Source organism: Pelophylax lessonae (genome assembly GCF_965119305.1).
Source record: "Pelophylax lessonae genome assembly, chromosome: 4".
NCBI classification, from domain to species: domain Eukaryota; kingdom Metazoa; phylum Chordata; class Amphibia; order Anura; family Ranidae; genus Pelophylax; species Pelophylax lessonae.
In genome coordinates, this window is record NC_138771.1 from 303817316 (window position 1) to 303840508 (window position 23193).

At 41.4% G+C, this 23193-nt stretch overlaps 1 protein-coding gene across 1 annotated transcript in view; it reads right to left on the reverse strand.

The window, feature by feature from the left end:
• Window positions 1–22355, reverse strand: part of DRAM1 (DNA damage regulated autophagy modulator 1) — a 73914-nt gene extending 51559 nt beyond the window's left edge. Inside the window, exon 1 of the mRNA XM_082255996.1 lies at window positions 21896–22355. Coding sequence (XP_082112122.1) covers window positions 21896–22026 — 131 coding nt within the window. The 5' untranslated portion in view covers window positions 22027–22355. The remainder of the gene's footprint in view (window positions 1–21895) is intronic.
• Window positions 22356–23193: the final 838 nt, after the last annotated feature.

The following is a 23193-nucleotide window of genomic DNA, read 5'->3' on the forward strand; positions in this document are numbered from 1 at the left end:
TGTGAATGCAATTTATGTATTTAAACTGTATTAGGTACACATGGAAGAGGAAGTAGAATTCGGCAAAGTCCCATAGCTGGTGCCAGTGACAGTATTGAAGTGATTCTAAAGCCTAAACATTTTTACCTTAATGCAGGAAATGCAATAAATGCTCAAAATGTTTAGGCAGTAAGATTGCCCCCTTACCCTCTTATACTTACCTATAGTCTTCACTCGATCCAGAGCTGTGCCCATCTGTAGCTGCTCTTCCTGCTCTCACAGGCCTTGCTAAAGGAGTGGGAGCCATTGGCTTCGCTGCTGTCAGTCCAACCCTATAACGAGGGAGCAGGGGGCATGGCCCCCTTTTAGATTTCTCTGAGCTCCCTGACGAACCCATTTTCCTCTTGTTCTGTGTACAACTTACCACTCTCCTTAGGAAAAGTTACCCTGCGCCCCAGCCCACCTGACCTTGACCATTGATGCACTGCAAATGATTTTGTATGTCACTACTTCACCTGCATACTCTCTTATTTAGGGATAGCATTGCTTTCAGTAACACAATCCTCATACTGACTGGTTTAAAGGCAAGATAAACACCTGGTCCCATGATTGCCTCTGTAAATGTTTTACTGCACCTACCTCATCATCAATTTAACCCTTGCAGACCTACCACCCTGCTATGCAGTCTTTGCGGACATATTCTCTCAAAAAGCTGCATCATTTCTACCTCATCATTGGTTATACTTCTAGAGAATAGACTCCCATTTTAGCTAATTATAGATTCCAGTGTGTAAATAAAGCCAAAGGAAACTTCAGTGAGATGACGAACCTGGTAGGTCTGATTTGTTATCCACAACTATTTATCGGCTTCTCTATGCTTCTAAGAACCTCACATGATATCATAATACCCAGGGCAGCTTTCCCTCCTGCCCATTCCTTTTCCCGGCCCTGCTGGCAGGAGTCAGAAACACTTCACAACCACATGAAAACCACATTGTGACTAAGCCCTAAATGAAAGGAAGAAAATGAAAAAGGCTCGCCTGAGACAAGAGACTCGCGAGCAATGCAGGAGGAGAGAGTTCTTAGCTAAAATGTTTCAGACAAAGCACATGTCTCCTTGCTAGCTGTTTGTTGGATGGCCATGAAGGGAGGAGGGGTGCACAGTAGGACTTCACAGCTAGTTTTAGACAGCACATAGGGAGATGGGGCAAAGTACTACATGTACTTCATTCTCTGGGGAACAGACAACATAAATAGAAGTGAAACTTCTTTATTAACCATTTCCTATTCTAAAGCATTGTTAGTTCTTGTCAGCCACTCTTGTGATTAACTCACATGTCTGCTAAACAGCAAAGTTATCAGAATCACAGTTCTGTTTCTTGAATAGTGTTACAACTGTCTGTTTCACTTGCTGTCAACATCCTGGCTACTTAGTATGGCAGAGGCATGTAAATCACAAGATAAAAATTTCAAATCCTTTGGAAGGTAAAAGCATTCACAAGCAGTTCAGACTGGAGTTTTACATTCAATAAATCCAATGGCTCCAGTCATAAAAAGATTTGTTTCACCTATACACTCACTTGAAAAAAAAAAAAAGATAATTTGGCTATCCAGACAAGTGATTGTTAAGGAAAATGTTTTATTAAAAAAATAAATAAATAAAAAACATGTTATACTTACCTGCTCTGTGCAGTGGTTTTACACAGAGCAGTCCGGATCCTCCTCTTCTCGGTTCACGCCACTAGTGCGGCCTAGTACTGAGCTTATCACATTTTTTTTCTTCAACGTTTGCTGACCTATCCTAATTCATGTGATTACTTCCTTACTCTGTGTATTGTGTAATATTGTTTTTTCTTACTGTCTTTTGATTGTTTGCCTCCATGGAGTTCTTTCAACATGATCTTGAATTTCAACATATTGCCTCATCTTTTGGTTCTTCACTGTGGTAATGCACTGGCTGTAAGTGAGTTATCATCAGAGATGTATAGTAACGAAGTAGAACTACTTAAGTACTGTACTTAAGTACCGAAATGCGGTATCTGTACTTTCCTAGAGTAGAATTTTTTTCTCCTACTTCTACTTTTACTTCACTACATTTTTTCGATGATTTCGATACTTCTACTCAAGTATTTTTTTTTTGTGCTGCATAGTTACTCGTTACTTTTAAAAAAATTACGACTGCCAGAACAGTAGATGGCAGGTTGCATAAAGCTCAAAAAAATGTGTATAATGTAATTTGTAAATCAGCGCATAGGAAAATAAAGGCTGTGTATAATAAAAGCTGCTATACCAAATCTTTCCAATAAAAAGAAAATATGAAACAAACAAATAAATGGTGCTACAGCGCTTAAAGTGCATCAAGAAACTACTAACAAACATAGGTTAATCATTTGAATAAATCATTTGAAATAATAAAAACAATATGATGTTCAAACTTTTGACTTATTTCTTTAATAACTACATAACACAGTACTTGTACTTCTACTTTCAGTACTTGAGTAGAATTTTTTTTTCAAAACTACTGGTACTTTTTACTTTTAGTACTTAAGTAGCAAATTTTTTGAAAAAACTACTTGCAATACTTAAGTAAAAAAAATGTTGAATACTTTAGTACTTCTACTTAAGTAACTTTTTCTGCGAGCACTTCCACTTCTACTCAAGTAATTTTTTGATCGAGCACTTGTACTTTTACTCAAGTAGAAATTTCGAGTACTTTATACAAGTCTGGTTATCATTTAGATCTGTACTGTACAAATTGCTCAAATTTAGAAATATTTTTTCTCAAGGAACTGTGATTAGGGTTGGAGACTACACTTGTATAAGAAATGTTATAAGCAATATCTTTATTGCAGTGTATGCTAATTTCAGTCTTTTTACTGATGTCCTCTTTTGCAGCACAAGACAGACTAAAAAAGGGATTCCACTATCTCCGCTGTCTATATCCCTTACAGCCACCAACTCCAGAAGGGATGACTGGTGATCCAAATGGTCAACTTTTTATAAGGTCATCGCACTAAACCTGAGCCTGAGAGGACCCCACTGCTGGATAACCAATAGGAAGTGCTTGTCACCCAGCAGTGACATGGACACCCTCCTCCTCTGCAGTAAAAGATATAGAAGCCCCAGGACCTGATGCATCACATGACCATGACTCAGGAAGTGTTAGCCACTATTTAAGCAATATCTCTTCATGTATGTGCATGGTTACGACTAAGCGGACGTTTATCCGTGAAACGCGTCAACTACTATGCGTTCATCTCTTGTCTCTGACTATATTATGGATACACTGTGAATTGATTTTATCTTTTGGATACAAATAAAACAGATTTTATATTTTTCACCTTCAAGTTGGAGTGTGGCTATTTCTCTCTATACACCACTGCTGGATAACCAATAGGAAGTGCTTGTCACCCAGCAGACATGGACACCCTCCTCCTCTGCAGTAAAAGATATAGAAGCCCCAGGACCTGATGCATCACATGACCATGAATATCCTATATCCTGTATCTCACTTCCTGTTACAATGCTCTCCTCTGTATACATCTATAAATTAGGTTATAGAAGAGTATAGTGTCACTTATAGTGATGTCCTGAGATTGCTGAAAACAGTTGATCCTGACAAGTCCAACTTCAGGCTAACCTGACAACGCCGCCATGATAATACAAAAAACAAATAAATCATGGAGGTACGCAGGGTGCATGCATGTCAGGTTTTTAGCGATCAAGATGAATCTTGAGGAAAGGGACTGTACATCTTTGAAAAACAGTTGATCACTGACAGACAACTTGGACACAATCGCATGGACAGCTTTTTGGGCACTCTGCTGACTCGATAGCCATGAGGTAGCAGCGTCCTGAGCAGCCAACAGGAGATCCAGGTTTTCTGCTTCTCCTTGACCACTGGACTTGTCACACATCACAGATTCATCTGACAACCTAAGTTTTAAGGAAAACCACTATGAGAGTCTAGTCATCCTATTTGCAATCATCTTTGCAACTCCCTTGAGGTACAATTTATTCAGTCATATAGGAAATGCGTTTACCCAATGTGTGCACAATACAGCTGCTGATCAGATCCTGGCAAAGTGTTTACATTGTATCTAGTTCGGTGCAACAGTGTTTTTCTCTCTATATTTGAACTACTGGCATGCACTGTTTCATGTACACATGTAGATCCAGAAAAATGGCTTGACAGACCCTAGTCCGCACTCACATTCATGCAACTTGTGAACACGTGCACAATTACGCAAATTTTCCATGTATTTTCACAACATGCAAAAAAGAAAAACATGTCACACTTGTGGTGCCATTACAGCACCCCTGAAGTGCCAAGTAAAATGTGCTTTGTTGTCTGTGCAAGAACACGCAACAATTGCAGAAAAACATTCAAAGCTTGAAGCTCAAAGAGGTCTTCTTTGTCACAATTGTGACATTTAGGAAGGACTCCTGAAATGAATGGAAGGCCCAACGCACATCAAACATGCATATGCCTTATGCCTTTCTACAGCTATGTCGTGCTAGTGTGAAAGGGGGCTCAAAGTGTAAAGAAAAAAAAAGACAATAGCATATAATCACTATTTGTACATTGGTATATAACAAGACATTTATTTACCATTTTTTCAGAGATGATTTGCTTATTAAAATGAACATTTCTGCCCGCTGAATAGTAGCATTAAAATATGCTTATTACAGCATTGGAAACTAATTTACGTAATTCCAAGGCTTCTCACATGAGATGTTTTCTGTCTTCTCTGGGCAGATGAGTGATCGTTGGGCCTGGGTTCACATCTGTGCTTTTTTCTGTGTTTTTTGGTGGGCACTGTAGTGTATTTTACACATGTTTTCATTACCCTAATGCGCATCAAAGCGCATGAAAATGCGCAGAAAATTGAACATGCCTAATTTTTACCAATACAGCTCACATACGCCTTAGGAAAACGGTATTTTTAAAAAATCCAGAATAGAAGCAAATCAAAAAAGGTAAACACAGAGGGGAGGGATGCTTTTTTTTTTAACCAAAATTGGGGACTCACTTTAAAGTAAACTCCATGAGGCTGCCATGATTAACCTACCTTTAAAAAATGCTAGGTGCCTGGCAGTTATGCTTATCCTCTGGCCTCATTGATTTTGCAGATCCAGTACTTAAATGCAAGTCCTTACTTGTATATTTGTTCTGAGTTAGTGACTCTAGGTTTTGAAACCAGAGGGAAAGCATGACAGCCAGAAAACTAGCATTTGCTAGGTTTTTCTTTTAAACAACATACAGTTGTGCTCAAAGGTTTGCATACTCTGGCAGAAATCGTGACAATTTGGGCATTGATATAGAAAATATTTACAACAAAAATGGCAAACGGCGCAAACAATTTTACACTAGAACGAATCGCATTGCAAGCTGAACACTAAAAAGGGTATATCACTAAACCAAACAAACTATATAAAATAACACAGAATGCAGCACAATAAAATAAATATACATAACTTTCAGTAAATTATTCTGTAAATCACATGGACTGTTTCAAACACCATATACAGTAAAGCCCAAAAGTCCCTTGATAAAGGGGAGGAGCAGCGGGACTGGAAACTGAGCGGAACACTGAAAGAAATACTGCCGAGTCCGGGGGGGGGGGGGGGGCATACTGATTGAGTGGAAAACCATTTCCAACACCTTGCTGGGAGGACGGGAGGCATTGTTGGTCCGAGCACACAGGGGAGTCCTGTACACAGAGGTTGAGAGCGAGTTGAGTGTTGGAGAGTTTCTTCTACTTCCACGCCTCACATGTTTCCCTTTGGTGGAACAAAATCGCATATGACCTACTGCTAATACAGGGGTCTTGGAGTGAGGTGAGCGCATTTTATTTAATGTGGGTGAAGGGAGCATCACTTGAAGTGGATTTTTCTCACACCTTCTTTCCTCACTTGTTACTTGGAACTGCACCTGTTTATCAAGGGACTTTTGGGTTTTACTGTTTATGGGGTTTAAAAAGGGTCCATGTGATTTACAGTATATTTTACGGAAAGTTATTTAGATTTATTTTATTGCGCTGCACTGTGTGTTACTTTATACGATATGGAAAATATGACTGAAAAATTGTCTTTCATGATCATATGGAGCCATTTACTTTTACATAGTTGTTTGGCTCTTTTTTAAATCATAATGATAGCAGAAAATCACCCAAATGGCCTTGATCAAAAGTTTACATACCCTGGAATATTTGGCCTTGTTACAGACACACAAGGTGACACACACAGGTTCAATGGCAATTAAAGGTTAATTTCCCACATATGTGGCTTTTTAAATTGCAATTAGTGTCTGTGTATAAATAGTCAATGTTAGTTCTAACGTGGATGCAACAATGTGATAAAACTTTATAAAGTTGAAAAAAGATATAAAAAGATATCCAAAACCTTGAATATGCCAGTCAGTACTGTTCAATCACTTATTATGAAGTGTAAATTTTGGGGATCTCTTGATATCAAGCCAAGATCAGGTAGACCAAGAAGGATTGCAACCACAACTACCAGATAAATTGTTCAGGATACAAATAACAAGTAACCTCAGGAGAAATGCAGACTGCTCTGTGAAAAGATAGTGTGGTTGTTTCAATGAGCACAATAAGACGAGTCTTAACCACTTGCCTACAGTGCACTTTCACCCCCTTCCTGCCCAGACCGATTTTCAGCTTTCAGCGCTCTCACACTTTGACTGAGAATTACTCAGTCATGCAACACTGTACCCATACAAAAATTGTGTCCTTTTTTTCACACAAATAGAGCTTTCTTTTGATGGTATTTGATCAATACTGGGTTTTTTATTTTTTGTGCTATAAATAAAAAAAGACTGAAAATATTGTGAAAAAACGCATTTTTCTTTGTTTCTGTCATAAAATTTTGAAAATTAGTCATTTTTCTTCACAAATTTTGGCCAAAATTTATACTGCTACTTATCTTTGGTAAAAATAACCCAAATAAGTGTATATTATTTTGTCTTTGTGAAAGTTACAGAGTCCACAAGCTATGGTGCGAATCATTGAAAATTGATCACACTTGATCACACCTGATGTACCGAAGGCCTATCTCATTTCTTGAGACACTAAAAAGTCAGGAAAGTACAAATACCCCCCAAATGACCCCTTTTTGGAAAGTAGACATTCCAATGTATTTAATAAGGGGCATGGTGAGTTTTTTGAAGTTGTAATTTTTTCCCACAATGCTTTGCAAAATGAAGATTTATTATTTTTTTTTTTTTTTTACAAATTGCCGTATTAACAGGTTATTTCTCTCACACAGCACATGTATACTTGCAACTACACCCCAAAACACATTCTACTACTCCTCCTGAGTATGGCGATACCACATGTGTGAGACTTTTTCACAGCCTGGCCACATACAGAGGCCTAACATCCAAGTAGCAGCTTCCGGCATTCTAGGAGCATAAATTACACATATAATTTCCTGACAACCTATCGCACTTTTGAAGGCCCTGGAGCACCAGGACAATGGAAACCCCCATAAAATGACCCCATTTTGGAAAGCAAACAGCCCAACCTATAATTTTTGAGGCATAATGAGTCTTTTGAATATGTCATTTTTTTCCACAAGTTTTTGGAAAATGTGGAAAGAAAATGAAAACACATTTTTTTTTACACAAAGCTGTCCATTTATGCAATATTTCTAACACATAGCATGTACATAGCAAAAATTGCACCCCAAAATACATTCTGCTATTCCTCCTGAGTATGGCGATACCACATGTGTAACACTTTTTCACAGCCTGGCCACATACATATGCCTAACATCCAAGTAGCGCTTTACACAAAGTTGTCCATTTATCCACTTTAAGACTGGGCCTATTTTTGACACTTGGTGTTTACAAGCTAAAATCATTTTTTTTTTGCTAGAAAACTACTTGGAACCCCCAAACATTATATATTTTTTTTTAGCAGAGACCCTAGAGAATAAAATGGAGATCGTTGCAATATTTTTTATCACACCATATTTGCGCAGCAGTCTTCCAAATGCGATTTTTTTGAAAAAAATTCACTTTTTTGAACTAAAAAATAAGAAAACAGTAAATTTAGCCCAATTTTTTTCCATAATGTGAAAGATAATGTTACGCCGAGTAATTAGATACCCAACATGTCATGCTTCAAAATTGCGCATGCTCACAGAATGGCGCCAAACATTGGTACTTAAAAATCCCCATAGGCAACATTTTAAAAATTTCTGCAGGTTACTAGCTTAGAGTTACAGAGGAGGTCTAGGGCTCAAATTATTGCTCTCGCTCTAACGATCGCAGAGATATCTCACATGTATGGTTTGAACACCGTTTACATATGTGGGCGGGACTTGCGTATGCGTTTGCTTCTGCGCGCGAGCTAACGGGGACAAGGCGCTTTCATTTTTTTTTTTTTTTTCCTATATATTTTATTTATAATTTTTTTATTTTTACACAGTTTAAAAAAAAAAATGTTTTGATCATTTTTATTCCCATTACAAGGAATGTAAACATCCCTTGTAATAGAAATAGGCATGACAGGTCCTCTTTATTGTGAGATCTGGGGTCAAAAAGACCTCACACCTCACAACTACACTAAAAAAGAAAAAAAAAAAAAAATAGTTGAAAGAGGGAAAAAAAAAAAAGAAAAAAAAAAGCGGCCCTTTAAACCGGTTGCTAGGCAACGTCTTTTGACGTAGCTCCGGTCCTCCAAGACCATAGAGTCAAGTGAGGGCCATCTTGCCCTCACTCGACTTCCTGTCTCTGAGGATCCGGGACCGGATAGTTTTCCCCGCTGCCGGCGGGTCCGGTAAGCTGGGAAAACGCGACAGGAGGGGGGGGGCACCTCTTCCCCTGCACCGTAAGGGTAATTCTACGGCGAATCCGCCACTGGGACCACCCTTATCTGAAAGCCGACCGCCCGCCGTTTCAAAAAATACCGGGGTTATGGGGGCTATCTGCTGCCATAACCCCAGTATTTAGCTTTTAATGGCCGACGCATATAGTCGTTAGGCGGTCAGTAAGTGATTGCATGTACTGTATATGGCAAACAGGTGACGATGACTGATGGGGTGACAGGTGACGATGACTGATGGGGTGACAGGTGACAATGACTGATGGGGTGACAGGTAACGATGACTGATGGGGTGACAGGTGACGATGATTGATGAGGTGACAGGTGATGATGATTGATGAGGTGACAAGGGACGATGATTGATGGGGTGACAGATGACAATCACTGACGGGGTGACATGTGACGATGATTGATGGGGTGACAAGTGACGATCACTGACGGGGTGACAAGTGACGATCACTGATGGGGTGTCAAGTGACGATGACTGATAGGGTGACAGATGACGATGACTGATGGGGTGACAGGTGACGATGATTGATGGGGTGACAGGTGAAGGGCGATGGTCACTGATGGGTGACAGGTGACGGGCGATGGTCACTGATGGGTGACAGGTGACGGGCGATGGTGCACGGCGGTACTGATGGCAGTCTCTGGTGACCGGTGAACTTTAGGCTACGTTCACATGTGAGCGTAGCGATCGCAGGCAGAATCACTGCGATTCTGCCCGTGATCCAGAAATCATTGCAAATCGCGGGGCGCCTGTGATTTGCAATAGCACCCCAAACGCTGTGCGATGTTGCTGGGATTTCCACCTGCTGAATCGCGGTAACATCACGCAAACAACGCATGACGCCCCAAAGAAGCTCTTGTACCTTTTTTGGGCATCATGCAATGTTTGTGCGCGATGTTACCGCGATTCGGCAGGCAGAAATCGCAGCAACATCGCACAGCGTTTGGGGTGCTATTGCAAATCACGGGCAACGCACAGGCGTCCCGCAATTTGCAATGATTTCCGGATTGCGGGCAGAATCGCTGTGATTCTGCCCGCGATCGCTGCGCTCACATGTGAACGTAGCCTTATGGGTGTCAATTTCTGGGCACTGATGAGGTGACTGTTGGGTGACAGGTGACATGGGGGGGGGGGGCTAAGGACTGTGTGGGGACATTTTATTTTTGTGATTTTTACTTTTTTACAGGTGTACAGAGCAGTAACTCACTGTTTCTAGCTCTACTCCCCTCATACTGGAAACTGTATGAGGGGAGCAGAGCCAGTAACAGTGAGTTACTGCTCTTTGTTTACATTTTGTGATCGGCTGTGAATGGATTCACAGCCGATCACTTAGTAAACAGTCACTGTCAGTGACTGTTTACTACAGCCGGTGACAGCTGTGTTCCTACGGAACACAGTGCCACCGACATGACCGCGCTGCGCGCTCCCGATCGCGCATGCGCGGTCATCTCCCGGGCGCCTCCATTGTGATCGGCTGTGTCATTGGAACACAGCCGATCACGTGGGAAACAGCCACGCCCATTGGCTGTTTCCCCCCTGCCGGTGACGGGGGGTGTCCGGCGGGCGGCGGCAAGTGGTTAAACAAAAATAAGCCACATGGTCAAGTTACCAGAAAGAAGCCTTTACTGCATCAATGCCACAAAAAAGCCAGATTACAATATGCCCGACAACACCTTGACATGCCTCACAACTTGTGGCACACTGTAATCTGGAGTGAGAAGACCAAAATAGAGCTTTATGGTCACAACTATAAGCGCTATGTGTGGATAGGGATCAACAAGGCTTATAGCGACAAGAACACTATCCCCACTGTGAAGCATGGTGGTGGCTCACTGATGTTTTGGGAGTGTGTAAGCACTAAAGACACGGGAAATCCTGTGAAAATTGATGGCAAGATGAATGCAGTATGATATCAGAAAATACTGGCAGATAATTTGCATTCTTCTGCACAAAAGCTGCGCACAGGACTCTCTTGGACTTTCCAGCACAACAGTGATATAAAAGAAATATGTTTTTCCTACTTACTCATGCCTTCTTTAAAAATGGTACATACTGTATTTTACCAATTCTCCATGGGTATGCAAACTTTTGAGCACAACTGTAATGTTGATACTATATACACAGAAACCACTTCCGATTTATGATTCCTAGTTAATAGTTAATAGAATGACTGAAAGTTTGCATCTAGGTAAGCTGCTGTTAATTATTAGAGATGGGTGAACTGTTAAAGTGTGCTTAGCTGACAATTCACCCAACAGCCCTCTGGTGTTATCTTGCAGTTAGCCAATTTTTAAGGTATGTTTTTTAATATCACTAAAGGGTATGTAAATCCTAACAATGATCATCCTTTATTTGCTTCCTTTGGAATGTTCAATACTTTCTGCATCTTGCAAACCTCCGATGCGTAGCACATTGTTGGTCTTTGTACCGGTTGGCCCTCGGTAACAATTTTTTCAATAACCTCATCGGTCAAAAAAAAATTGGAGGTGTACCAAAGGGTTGTCATGGTCAACATCAACTTTTATACCAGGTGCTCCTGTAAATGGGAATGTTGTGGGCGCTGCCTAATCTGTACCACAGTCAATAGAGCACCAAGTCCGCAGATCGCTAAGCTCAGTCGCAGAATTGTCGCTGTCGTCGTCGCTTTTCGCTCTTCAAGTAACTCAGTTTCACTGTCGCTGTTTTCCAGTTCACCTAAAAGTGCTTTTGCATAAAAAGAATGCTTTTTGGACCCCATGGTCGTTCTCAATTTTCCAGGCACAAAGAACTGGAAAAGCACAGGCAGGGCACTGGAAAAGTCAGCAGGTGAAATTCTGAGGTAAATGACTTGATACAGTGTAATCCGTTAGGATAACAACTGTGTATCATATCATTCATTTTATTTACTTTTTGAATTTGCCGCCGGTTCCACCCCCCCTGGGTCGCAGAGCTTGCAGGGAAGGGAACCGGAAGACAAGTGCCGGCATCGGCCGAGCACACAGCGGGGAGACAGAGTGAGGATGCCTGGAGGACAGCTGAGGAGGATGGTGGGGGATCGCAGGGGAAGGTGAGTTTCATTCTGGTGTAATCCCGAGTGTGGCTCGGGGTTACCACTTTTGGTACACTATATTAACCATGAGCCACACTCGGGAATACCAATAGGGAGGTTATTAAAGACATCTTTTTTAAATGGACTTCACAATGTTAGTCTACGCTTTTGTTTTCCGGGCTTCTAATATCATTGACTGCTGAGTGGCGATCATCTCTTCTCAGTGGAAGCCGAGTGGAGCTTGAGATTCACATTTCATTTGCTTTTGGCCATTATAACGTTTGGCCCAACTTTTCTGGTAAGAGGCTCTGGTAACTTCTTCTATCCAGTGGTGGGATTTTTTTTCCCCTACTTTCCATAGATGTTATTTCCTGGAGGGTCTTACACTGCGGTTGTCTTGTGATGGGACTCCTTTCATCTATAACCTATATGTATTTATTAAATGATTGATGAATTTCTGATATATGTATTTATATACAGTATGCACTTTTTTCCACCTTTTGATGTTTTTGTGTCCCCCTGCTTTCTTTTTGCACTTTATTATTTGATAAATTATTATTTATAAGCAACACCTTTGCAATTTTCCGATTTATTATTTGCACATTTGCCGGTTTCGATAATTATATGCAATTATAATTTGTAGTGCTGCTTCTTTTGTTTAAATTTACCTGACAGCCTAGCACCTAACTAGGAGGGTGCCAAACTTGCAAAATTAGCAGTCAGAATTGGTAAAGACCCCAAAGCTGGCTATACAGTGTTCTAATTTCATCTGGTTCCCAAAATTCACTTAGTGGGCAGCCCTGATAGCTTACACCCACCCACAAAACTGTTGGCTGAATAGTGGCTGTCAGAAGCCGGCAAGGGGGCTTCGCCCATCCAAGCTGTTAGCTGCAGGCTAACCTAAAAAAATCTATCAGTGTGTGGCTTTAGTAAAGATTTACTGTACATAAAACTCTTAACTGAATGTAACTGCCAAGGTACTGTATAAGTTCCAAATAAAAGGTGAAGTCCAAATGTAGACAATCCCATTTTACAGATTACATTGGCTTATAGGAATTCTGTGTGACAGGTGGAGACCCCGTCATGGTGAAAAGGGTCATTTAACCGGTTGCCGACCGCCGCACGACTATATACTGCGGCGGTCAGCCCCGGCCAGGCAGAGTGACGTATCGGTACGTCACTCGCCTGTCACTGACTTGCGAGCCTATTGCGGGCGGGTGCGCGCCCGCCGAGGCGCGCGCCCGCCGCGGCTCGTTCACAGACAAGTCAGTGCGTGTGACCGGCGGACTCGATGTCCGCCAGTCACACTGCGATCGCTCCTGTGAAGGGAGAAAGACAGAGCGGCTTGTGTAAACAAGCTGCCTGTCAGTTCTCCCTGTGTAAAAGTGAAGATCTGTCCGTTCTACTATGTAGAACGGTTGATCTTTGCTTTTACACCAATAGGAATGTCCCTGCACAGTTAGAATCACGCCCCTAGGACACACTTAACCCCTCCCTGTCCAATAAAGTTAACCCCTTCCCTGCCAGTGTCATTTTTGCAGTAACAGTGCATATGTATAGCACTGATTACTGCAGTAATGTCACTGGTACCCCCAAAAGTGTAAAAAATGTCAGTCAAGGGTCCGATCTGTCCGCTGCAATGTCGCAGTACCGAAAAAAAAAATCGCAGATCGCCGCCATTACGCGTTAAAAAAAAAAACACCAAAAATGACAAAAATCTTTCCCTTTGTTAGTAAACGTGATAACTTTTGCGCAAACCAATCAAAATACGCTTTTTGCAATTTTTTTTTTACCAAACATAGGTAGCATAAAACAAATTGGCCGAAAAATGTTAAAAAATTTTGATTTTTACATTTTTTTTGGGGAATTTCATATAAAAAAATGTGAAAAATATTGTTATTTTTGCAAAATTTACGCTCTTTTTTTGTTTATAGCGCGTGATCAAAAAATCGCACAGGTGATCAATTACCACCAAAAGAAAGCTCTGTTTGTGGGAAAAAAAGGACGTCAAATTCGTTTAGGTACAGCGTCGCACGACCGCGCAATTGTCCGTTAAAGTCACGCAGTAAAAAATCGCAAAAAAAACCCTGGTCCTTTAGCAGCCAAATCCTCCGGGGCTTAAGTGGTTAAAGCAGTGGTCCTCAACTCCGGTCCTCGGGGCCCACTAACAGGCCAGATTTTAAGTATTACCTTGGGGAGATGCAGACTAGAATACTGCAATCACTGAGCAGCAAATGAGATCACCTGTGATAATATTTAGTTATTTTGCAAACCTGGCCTGTTAGTGGGCCCTTAGGACCGGAGTTGAGGACCACTGATTTAAAGGACACAGAGTGTGAACATTGGCTCTGTGCAGGACTACAGAGTGTAGATGTGCAGTGGATAAAACTGCTGTTGCAGCTTTCACCAGGTTTTGGTAGTCTTGAAAGGGGCTCTGTAGTTTGGAGATTTCATAGTGTCTTCGGAGGGACGGAATCTCCAACTCTGTGTCCATGTTTTGGGGATGACCAGCAGGGTGTGTGCTCAGGTGCACACAGCCCTTATAATGAAGGTTTAGGAAGACATCAGGGCTCCCAGTTAGAGACTGCTCCACCCAAGGGAGACAGGTGGTCTCCAGTAGTCGGAGAGGCTGCATGTGGCAGCCAAAGCCTGAGTGTCTGTAGGAGACAGTAAACAGCCTGGGGCCAGAAGAGCAGTATACATCAGTGTGGAGCCGTGTGCATTAGTGTGGAGTCGTCCACACTAAAGGAATCTGTGGTCTGTGTGACCAGCACCAACAGCAGACATAGTGCTACAGCGAGAGAGCCGGGTGGGCTGGCATTTTCAGTTGATATATATTTACTGGAGAAGAACCCCTGCGTGGGAAACTATGTTATGGACTTTCCTTACTGTTTTAATAAAAATGGGCTGCCATGCCCTTAAACCACAGTCCTGACTACAGCGAATCACTGAAAAACGCATCTGCCACTGAGCTAATGGTCCCCCAAGTTACATTTGTAAAAGGAAAAAAAGTATGAACTAGCAAATGGAGTTATGTACAAGACAAGTGCTATTAGCCCTTTTGCTGGATAAAAAAATCTAAACAGATCAGCTTTATAAAAAACATATTTATTCATTTATTCAGTCAGAATACACTGACAGACCTGAGAGAGAAGTAATGGCTCTCTGCACCAAGCGCTCCTCATTCAGGTCTTTAATACTGGCTCAGCTTGATTTTACTCTTCCAGGGGGCCCACGTAGGAAAACCATTGGCAGATATGGATGCCACAGTGACAGTGCTTGCCAGAGATTGCAGGCACCATACCTCTCAGAGCATGCAGCAAAAAAACACTTCACTAGCCACTTGAACATATTGAGCCATCTACCGTAGCTCAATACACCCTTAGGGCTCTTTCACACGGTCCGCCTCCGTAAACACAGATCCCCGCTGAGCAGGCAGGTGACATCTCCCTCTCTGCTCTGTGTGCGGAGAGGGAGATGTCAGAGCCCCATGCATCTCTATGGGGGAATCGGATGGGAGCAGACCGCCTGTCCACTCTCATCCGATCCGATCCCCTGGATGGATGGAAAATAGGGTTTCCATTCGTCCGGATTTCACGGACAGGATCGGATGCGGATGGCAGCAGGTGTCAGCGGACATGTTACCGATGACATCCGCTGCCCCATAGGGATGCATGGGGGATCCGATCAGATCCGCCTAAAAACTGACAGGCGGATCTGATCGGATCGCTCGTGTGAAAGCTCTAATGAGCAGGGTCCTCTGATTCCTACTGTATTAAAGTGTATTGTATTTGTACTGTCAGTGTCTACCCTCAAGTTGTAAAGTGCTGCGTAAACTGTCGGCGCTATATAAATACTGTATAATAATAATAAATACTATTCCTACTATCCTATACTTATGGTAAAACAAGAATTCAGAATTCAAATGTGGAGTTTTAATATTTCTCCTAATACAGAGACGGGATGTTTAAAATAATAATATAGGTTCAGTAGTTTAGGAGAAAATGATAAATAGTGGAATTTATTTATTTTTCTTTTGAGTTTATATAAAATACAAGAATAAATTTGGATGTTGGACTTCTAGAAAATAGCTTATGCAGGGGAAAAGTTTCATAGTAATGGTAGTTGTGGGCATCTCAGTGTTTGGCTTCCCTTCTCCTCAACAACAAGTGAGCACCCCCTCCTTCTTCACTGGAATCACACACAATGTGCACAATACCTCCAGGGAATGAAGGAATGACTGGCCACTAAGGGCTGCACTGGGGCATAGGTGATGTGACCAGAAGGAGGAGGAAGTGGGCAGAGAGACAGAAATGCAAAACTCTGCCCCTCTTCTTCTTCTTCTGTGTACCATGGCAAAGGTGATAAAGGGGAGCAGGAACAGAGCAGTGGTAAATATGCAGTGACACACTTGCTAGCTGCCAGAAAGATCCAGTGTCTGGGGTGTTGAGTTTCGGTGTCAGGGGTGCTGAGAGGAAGGGAAGTTCAGAGTCAGGGTTGCTGGGAAGCTCAGTGTCAGAGGTGCTGGGAGGCAGGGAGGTTCAGATTCAGGTGTGTAGGTGGGTGCAGTTTTAGGGGTGCTGGGTGACATGGAGATGCAATGTCAGAGTTCAGATTGCCAGGGGTACTGGGTTTTCCATAGGACCAAATACAAAAGCAGCAAGGAGACTTTACTCTGACTGAGTGACACTAGATATGGTGCAGGTCTAGATTTCTACCCTATCTATGATCAAAATGTAAAATCACATATTCATTTTCATAGTGTATTTCACTTATTTCCAGCCTACTCTTATTAGTCTGAATGATCTTGAAGTTTGTAACTTACTTTGTGAAGATCCTTACACACATATTCACTATGCCTTGTAGCTCTGTCACAGAATTCACAGGGCTTGACTTCTGAACTACTGAGTGGAGGAGTTTCAGGAGGCAGAGTCAGTACAGGAATCACTGCTTGCAGGCAGCAAGGTACCATGGGATATATAGTCCTTAGAAATTAAATTTAAACAGCAGAGGAGAAGCTGCAAAGCATGTAGGGATTCTGATAAATTGTGGAAAGAGATGGGCAGCAGACAGGCAGCACCCACAGTGTGAAAGGAATTTTTTTCAAGTAATCCTTTAATGGTTTGTCAAAAAAAGGAATTTTGTAAATTCCATATCTTGGAATACAGTACAGGGCACAGGCAACATATTTATACACCATAAGTTATAGGCTCGTACCTTAAGGTGATTGGAAACTGGCAAGCTTTTGAGGACACATCACCCTGGGGAGCTCCCTCAATAGCCCTACCCTCACTCCATGAACCCTACCCTCAGTCCAATGCATTGTAGCAAGTATGTTGAGTAAACCAAGGAAAAGAAGGAGATGATCTTTGTCCTCCACTGTACTCTAAGATATAGAATTTACAGCTAAGTCAAAAGTTATTTTATCTTTATGGTACAGTACTTGACACAGGCAACATAACAAACTAAATACCATGGGACATCCCCAAAGCAATTAATATGAAGGGTGGACTAAAACTAGGCAAACAGAACTGTGCCAACCAGCCCAAAAACATTGTTCAAAAGACCCTAATTAAAAGTGCCACAGCGAGAGCCTTGTGATCAAACTCTTCATCCGCAGACGACTGGATATCCACATGGTAAAACTTTTAGAAAGTATGAATAGAAGACTAGGTGGTGGCCTTACACAGTTGGATTACGGAGGCTTGGTGCGGAAATGCCCAGGAGACTCCCACTGATCTGGTGAAATGCAGTGCAGAAGAGTTTTTGCTTAAGATTGTAAGCTCTTGCAATCAAGTTCTTCATTTACCATGAAATGATGGATTGTGGGCAGGGTGCCCCTTATGAGGTTCTATGGAGAAAATAAACAGGGAGACCATTTGTCTGATGGAAGCTGTAGCTTTGAGGTATACTCCAATGGCTCTGACTACATCCAATCAATGTAGAGACAATTCCTTTGGATGCTTAGGAGCAGGACACAAGGATGGCAGTACAATGTTCTCATTGTGGTGGAATGCTTAGCCCACCTTTTGAAAGAAAGGATGGTCATGGGTGTAAGACATCCTTATTGTTGTGAAGTATGAGGAAAGGGTCTTTACAGGAAAGGGCCACCAGTTCAGGAACATAGTAGACAGACGTGATAGGTACCATAAAGACTACTTTGCTGACAAGAACCTCTATCTCTAAAGTGTTCAAATGCTGGTATATGCAAGGCAAAAAGAGCCAAATTAAGGTCCTAGGGTAGAACAAGGGTACTGCAAAGGGGGCTGCAATGGGAAACACATTGAATAAAGGTTTTTTTTTACAAAGGAATATGAAGCCAGAGGCCTTTGAACAGGATGGACAAGGCTGAAACATGCCCTTTAAGTGTTCTTAGTGCCAAGTTCTGATCAAGCCCTGGTTGCAATGAACATCACTGTAAAAACAGTAGTCAATAAACAGTGTTTTTTACAGCGGTTTTCAGACAACAACACTTCTGAATAAACTTACCTTTGGCTTGACAGCCCTTTGTGTGTTGTGGCCCCCCACGGGCAGGGTGGGCTTGTCTTTTACTGGCCCTTTTCTTTTTCGCTGCTCTGGCTTGATATCTATGAGGTGGACTAGCAAGGTATGATTTATTTAATAATAATAGTTCGTTTTTTTCCCGTGTTGCTATGCTATATGGTTTATTAAAATACTACTGTGTGTAATTTGTCATTTAGATTTTGTTTTTGGGTTTTCATGTATTCATCACAGTGATTTTTTGAGAGAAACTATAAGGATTACAGTATACATTTCAGACTAGAAGAGTCCTGAGGAAGCACATATTTCCCACAAAATGCATAGACTTTGGCACTTATTTTATATTGATGTAGTTTTGGTGTTGTATGGTCCCTTAAATGCACTATTTGTAATGAAAAGTATTCTAGATAATGTTTTTATGCCTTTTGGGCCATTTTTTTATTATACATTTTGACTAAAGGTAATTGTACTAAAGGTACTAAAGGTAAGATCTTTATCTAATATTGTATTGTATCTAATAAATTATACCACATCTTAAAAGGTACTAAAGGTAAGATCTTTATCTAATATTGTATTGTATCTAATAAATTATGCCACATCTTATGGAGTTTATGTGTTCATGTTGCAAAATATATATGGTCAAGACAAAAAGCAAACTGTGAGTCAGGATTGAGGAGCACATATGGAGAAAAGGAGAAAAGCCCTCTGGCTAAGTATTTAAAACACTTCCATGAATTATGTACCGATGGGCTAAAATTTAATAGAATATTCAGTACATGCTCAGGGAAAGGAATTGGAGTACGTTACACTGTCCCATCTATGCCCTATGTAAAAGTCCTGGTGGAAAGTAGAGACCCTGGATGTCCTCCCACATATACATTAATCCATGATAAAAAGCATTATATGATTCACTTACTGTATGTATAAGAAGTGACTACTAATCTGGTAAGCCTTCTAACTATCCAAAGAATATAGAACATGGAGGTGGATACATTGTTGGACTTAATAATACAGACTTTACATTTTACTTTTGTGCAGTCTTTCACAGATATTTTCATCCGATTAACTATATGTTTGGAGGTTCGGTTTGCACTAACATATTTTTCTGATAGTATATTATAAATGAATATTTGCACCTTATGATTTTAATATTTTATATAAGCCTTGGTTTATATCATTTTTAGTAATCATAGACATGGCTCAAGCCAGAATTTTCCTTCCTTCCTTAAGGTCCCCTTCGCAGACCCTCAGATCCATAAGGCACCCCTCAGTTAGCTTCTGCATGAAGGTTCTAGGCCTTACTGTAGAACCCATTGAGGCAGTGATCGTTATCCAGTTTCACTGCAGACCTTTTCATTCCAACTTTCTTACAACATGAAACAAGCAAATCGAATCGCTGAGTTGTCAAATGCTTCGATCCAGCCAGACAAAGCGCTCCCTTGCATCATGGAACTCCTATTCCTATTCTGTCAGGGTAGAGTTGGTTTTGCCACAGAAGTGGCCTACATAAACCAACAGGGGGCACCAGAAATCCAGCTACCTTAAAAGAAACAAGTCTGATACTTTTCTAGGCAGAAATTCACATTTTAACCATCTACGTCCCTCAGGAGGACACTTGACAGACAGACTTCATATGTCACCAATGCATAGACCTTGAGAAATGGTGACCCTGAGAGCTTCTGAAATCTTTGTCAGCAGTGGGGGACACCACATTTGGCCTGCAGGTTCACCAACAAACTGAAGAGATTTGTAGCCAGAGCCAGTGATTCCCTGGTTCTGGTTACAAATAGAATAGTAGATGCCCTGGAGGTTCCTTGTTCTCAATTCAGACTGACTTATGCCTCCCCTATGATGAAGATCCTCCCTTGACTACTGAGCAAAATAGAGGAGGATAGGGTTCCAGTAATTCTCATTGCACCAAATTGGTCCAGAAGGACATGGTACAAAGACATAGTCAGACCTCTGGCGGACAAGTTTTGGCGTCTTACAAACAGACTTCTATTTTTGGCCTAACACTGTTCCATCCTGCTTCCTAGTCAGCTTTAACAGCATGGCTGTTGAAACCAGGGTCCTGAAGGATAGGGGTATTTGTGACTTTTTATTCCTGCTTTGTGCAAGAAAATTCAATTCCTGCAAGATTTTGAATTGCATATGGAAGGCTTATTATACCTGGTGCAAGAACAGACCGCTGACCCCCAGGGAATACTCTGTCTCTTGCATCTTGGACTGTCTTTAGGCCAAAATGGTCTCCTGGTAGAAAGATGCAGCGTAGATGGGAGTATTTTAATTTGCCTGTGTGCATGCAGCCTTATTATGCTTTGGCTACAAACAATCTGATACTGCATATGTCAGAGATCCAGCATGATGTAAAATTAGAACCATTACCCAATTTTTTCTGCTTGTTGTATAGAGATAATTCATGCTTCTCTAAAGCTTCATGCATAGGACCATAAAAAAATGACCTATTATGATAGAAGGGTAGAAATACTGTATCTGCGTAAAAAATGCAAGTATGGTCCATAAAGTGCCTGCGTTTACATATGTACAGACGAAAATTAATTTGTAAGTATTTGCCTTCCTTTTTTTGCAAGCTAAGATTTAAATGATGAGCATACGTGTTTACACACATACAGTATAGTGGAGTAAATTAGCCCCCGTTCACACTGGGGCGACCTGTCAGGCGACCTGGTCGCCTGACAGGTCGCCTTCCATAGAGAAGCTATGGACCCATTCTAATAGGAGCGACACAAGTCGCTCCGACTTAGAAAAAGGGTCCGGAGCTTCTTTGGGGCGACCCAGAGCGACCTGCATAGACTTCAATGTTATGAAGTCCGTGCCGGCCGCTCCGAGGTCGTGGTGCGAGCAGCGCGCCGCGACCTAAGAGATCGCCCCGGGAAGTAGCATCGCCCCAGTGTGAACGGGGCCTTACTGACTGCAGATGTTTTTATTTGGATGTTACGAATTTGAACACGGCGCAGTTTTATTGATCTTTACGCACTGTATATATGGACCCACAGACAAAAACTAGAACTGTGTTCAGATCTGTAAAAAAATAAATAAAAGCAGTGCTGATGAAAACACAATTTTATTTACAGCTTCGTGCATGAGCCCTAATTTGAGTATCAAAGGATGTGATTACTCAGAATAGAAGCCCTTGTATCTAGCCAGTTTTTTACTTTTTAAAAAATATTTCACATGGTTTTCATTCAGGACATCCTACAGGTTCATTTACTATCTAATGATTTACATCAATGGTCATATCTAAAATGTCAACGTAAATACAGAACAATAAAGGAAACTGTGTTGGCAAATCCTGCTTGTGATGCAACTACAAAACCGTCAACAAAAAGTGATTTACGCTTTCACACAGAAAGAGATAACAATCTTCATACAAGTCACACAACACTGATGAAAAATGAAATAGGTACACAATAATCACTGTAAGTACAGATATGAATAAGCGATGCTTACACATTTCACCCACACACCCCAGTATGACTTCTCCCACCCACCACAGGAAGGACTTACCTTATGTAAGGTACAAAAGGCACCACATGTCCCTCTAGTACAGCGAAAATATAAGAGGCGATGAACGCTGCAGAGGACCAGACCACCAGTATACATGGTAACAAGGCTGCGTTCTCTGTACACCAACTCATGGGGACTCCTGCCTTTGTAACCAACAGGCAGCAGCAGCCTCTGTGCTCAAAGAGGAAGTTTCCGTCTCAGCTACAAGTCAAAGACTAAAATACAGCTATAATACTGGAAACTAAATAAAAAGTATTCCTTTAAGTTTTTGAGCACAGATTACTTTTCACATGACCTGCCAGCATGCAGTTTCATTTCACCTAACTTTTTCTGTCCCCTTCCCTATACTTCCTTTTTCTCTCATTGTGTGTATTTTTGCTTTAGTACTGATACTATCCTCTTTCAGCAATGTTCCGAAAGTAACATTTCATAAGTCACGCCTCCTCGTGCAATAAAGGAATTTTTCCTCGCTGCTCGTAGACAACCCACATGTAAGGAGGGAGTCACCAAAAAAATGGCAAAGGAAGTTAAATCTAAATATCTACAGGACAAGACATAATAATCGTATCTGTGCATAAACTGTGTCTGTGTATAAATACATATACAGAGAGGGAGAGGGACTAGAACATTTCTTCTTAATTTGATCCCCACAACAGCAACAGGAATTTCTGCCTTTTTGTTAAGCCTTGAATGCTAATATAAAAGCTTAATAGAAATGTGTGTGAAAAGTGTTCTCGCTGAACAATTGATAACCAACATCCATTTTAAAACCACTTTCCTGGAACAAATGCTGATAGCTTTTGGCTTTTGTGTAATTCCAGTTGCATGCCAGTACTATGAGTCAATGGGTTATTACACCCTGCATCATCACTGTTTTCACTCTTTAAAATAGATGTAAATCCTAACCGGATGGCATTTTCTTTTCTAATCTCTGTGTATACATAAACACGTTTTTTTTTTTTCATTTTAAATAAAATACAGTTTTCACCTTTTTTTTTCATCTGCACAAAATTGCTCTGGACCAGATTACCAATTAGTCAACAATAATATTAAGCAGTATTTAACCACTTTGCCACTGCTCACTAGAGCTCTACTGCGGCAAAGTGGTTCGTTATCGTCTAGCGACGTAGACCTACGTCACCAGACACTCCCCTTTCTCGCTCGCTCCCGCTGTATTCAGTCACAGCGGGAGTCGGGCCAGGGGAGGAGCAGCGGCGATCGTCGCTGCTCTTCCCCGATCGCCGGGGAATCAAGTCTGGAGATCCGCCCGCTTGTGTAAACAGAGCGGGCAGATCTCC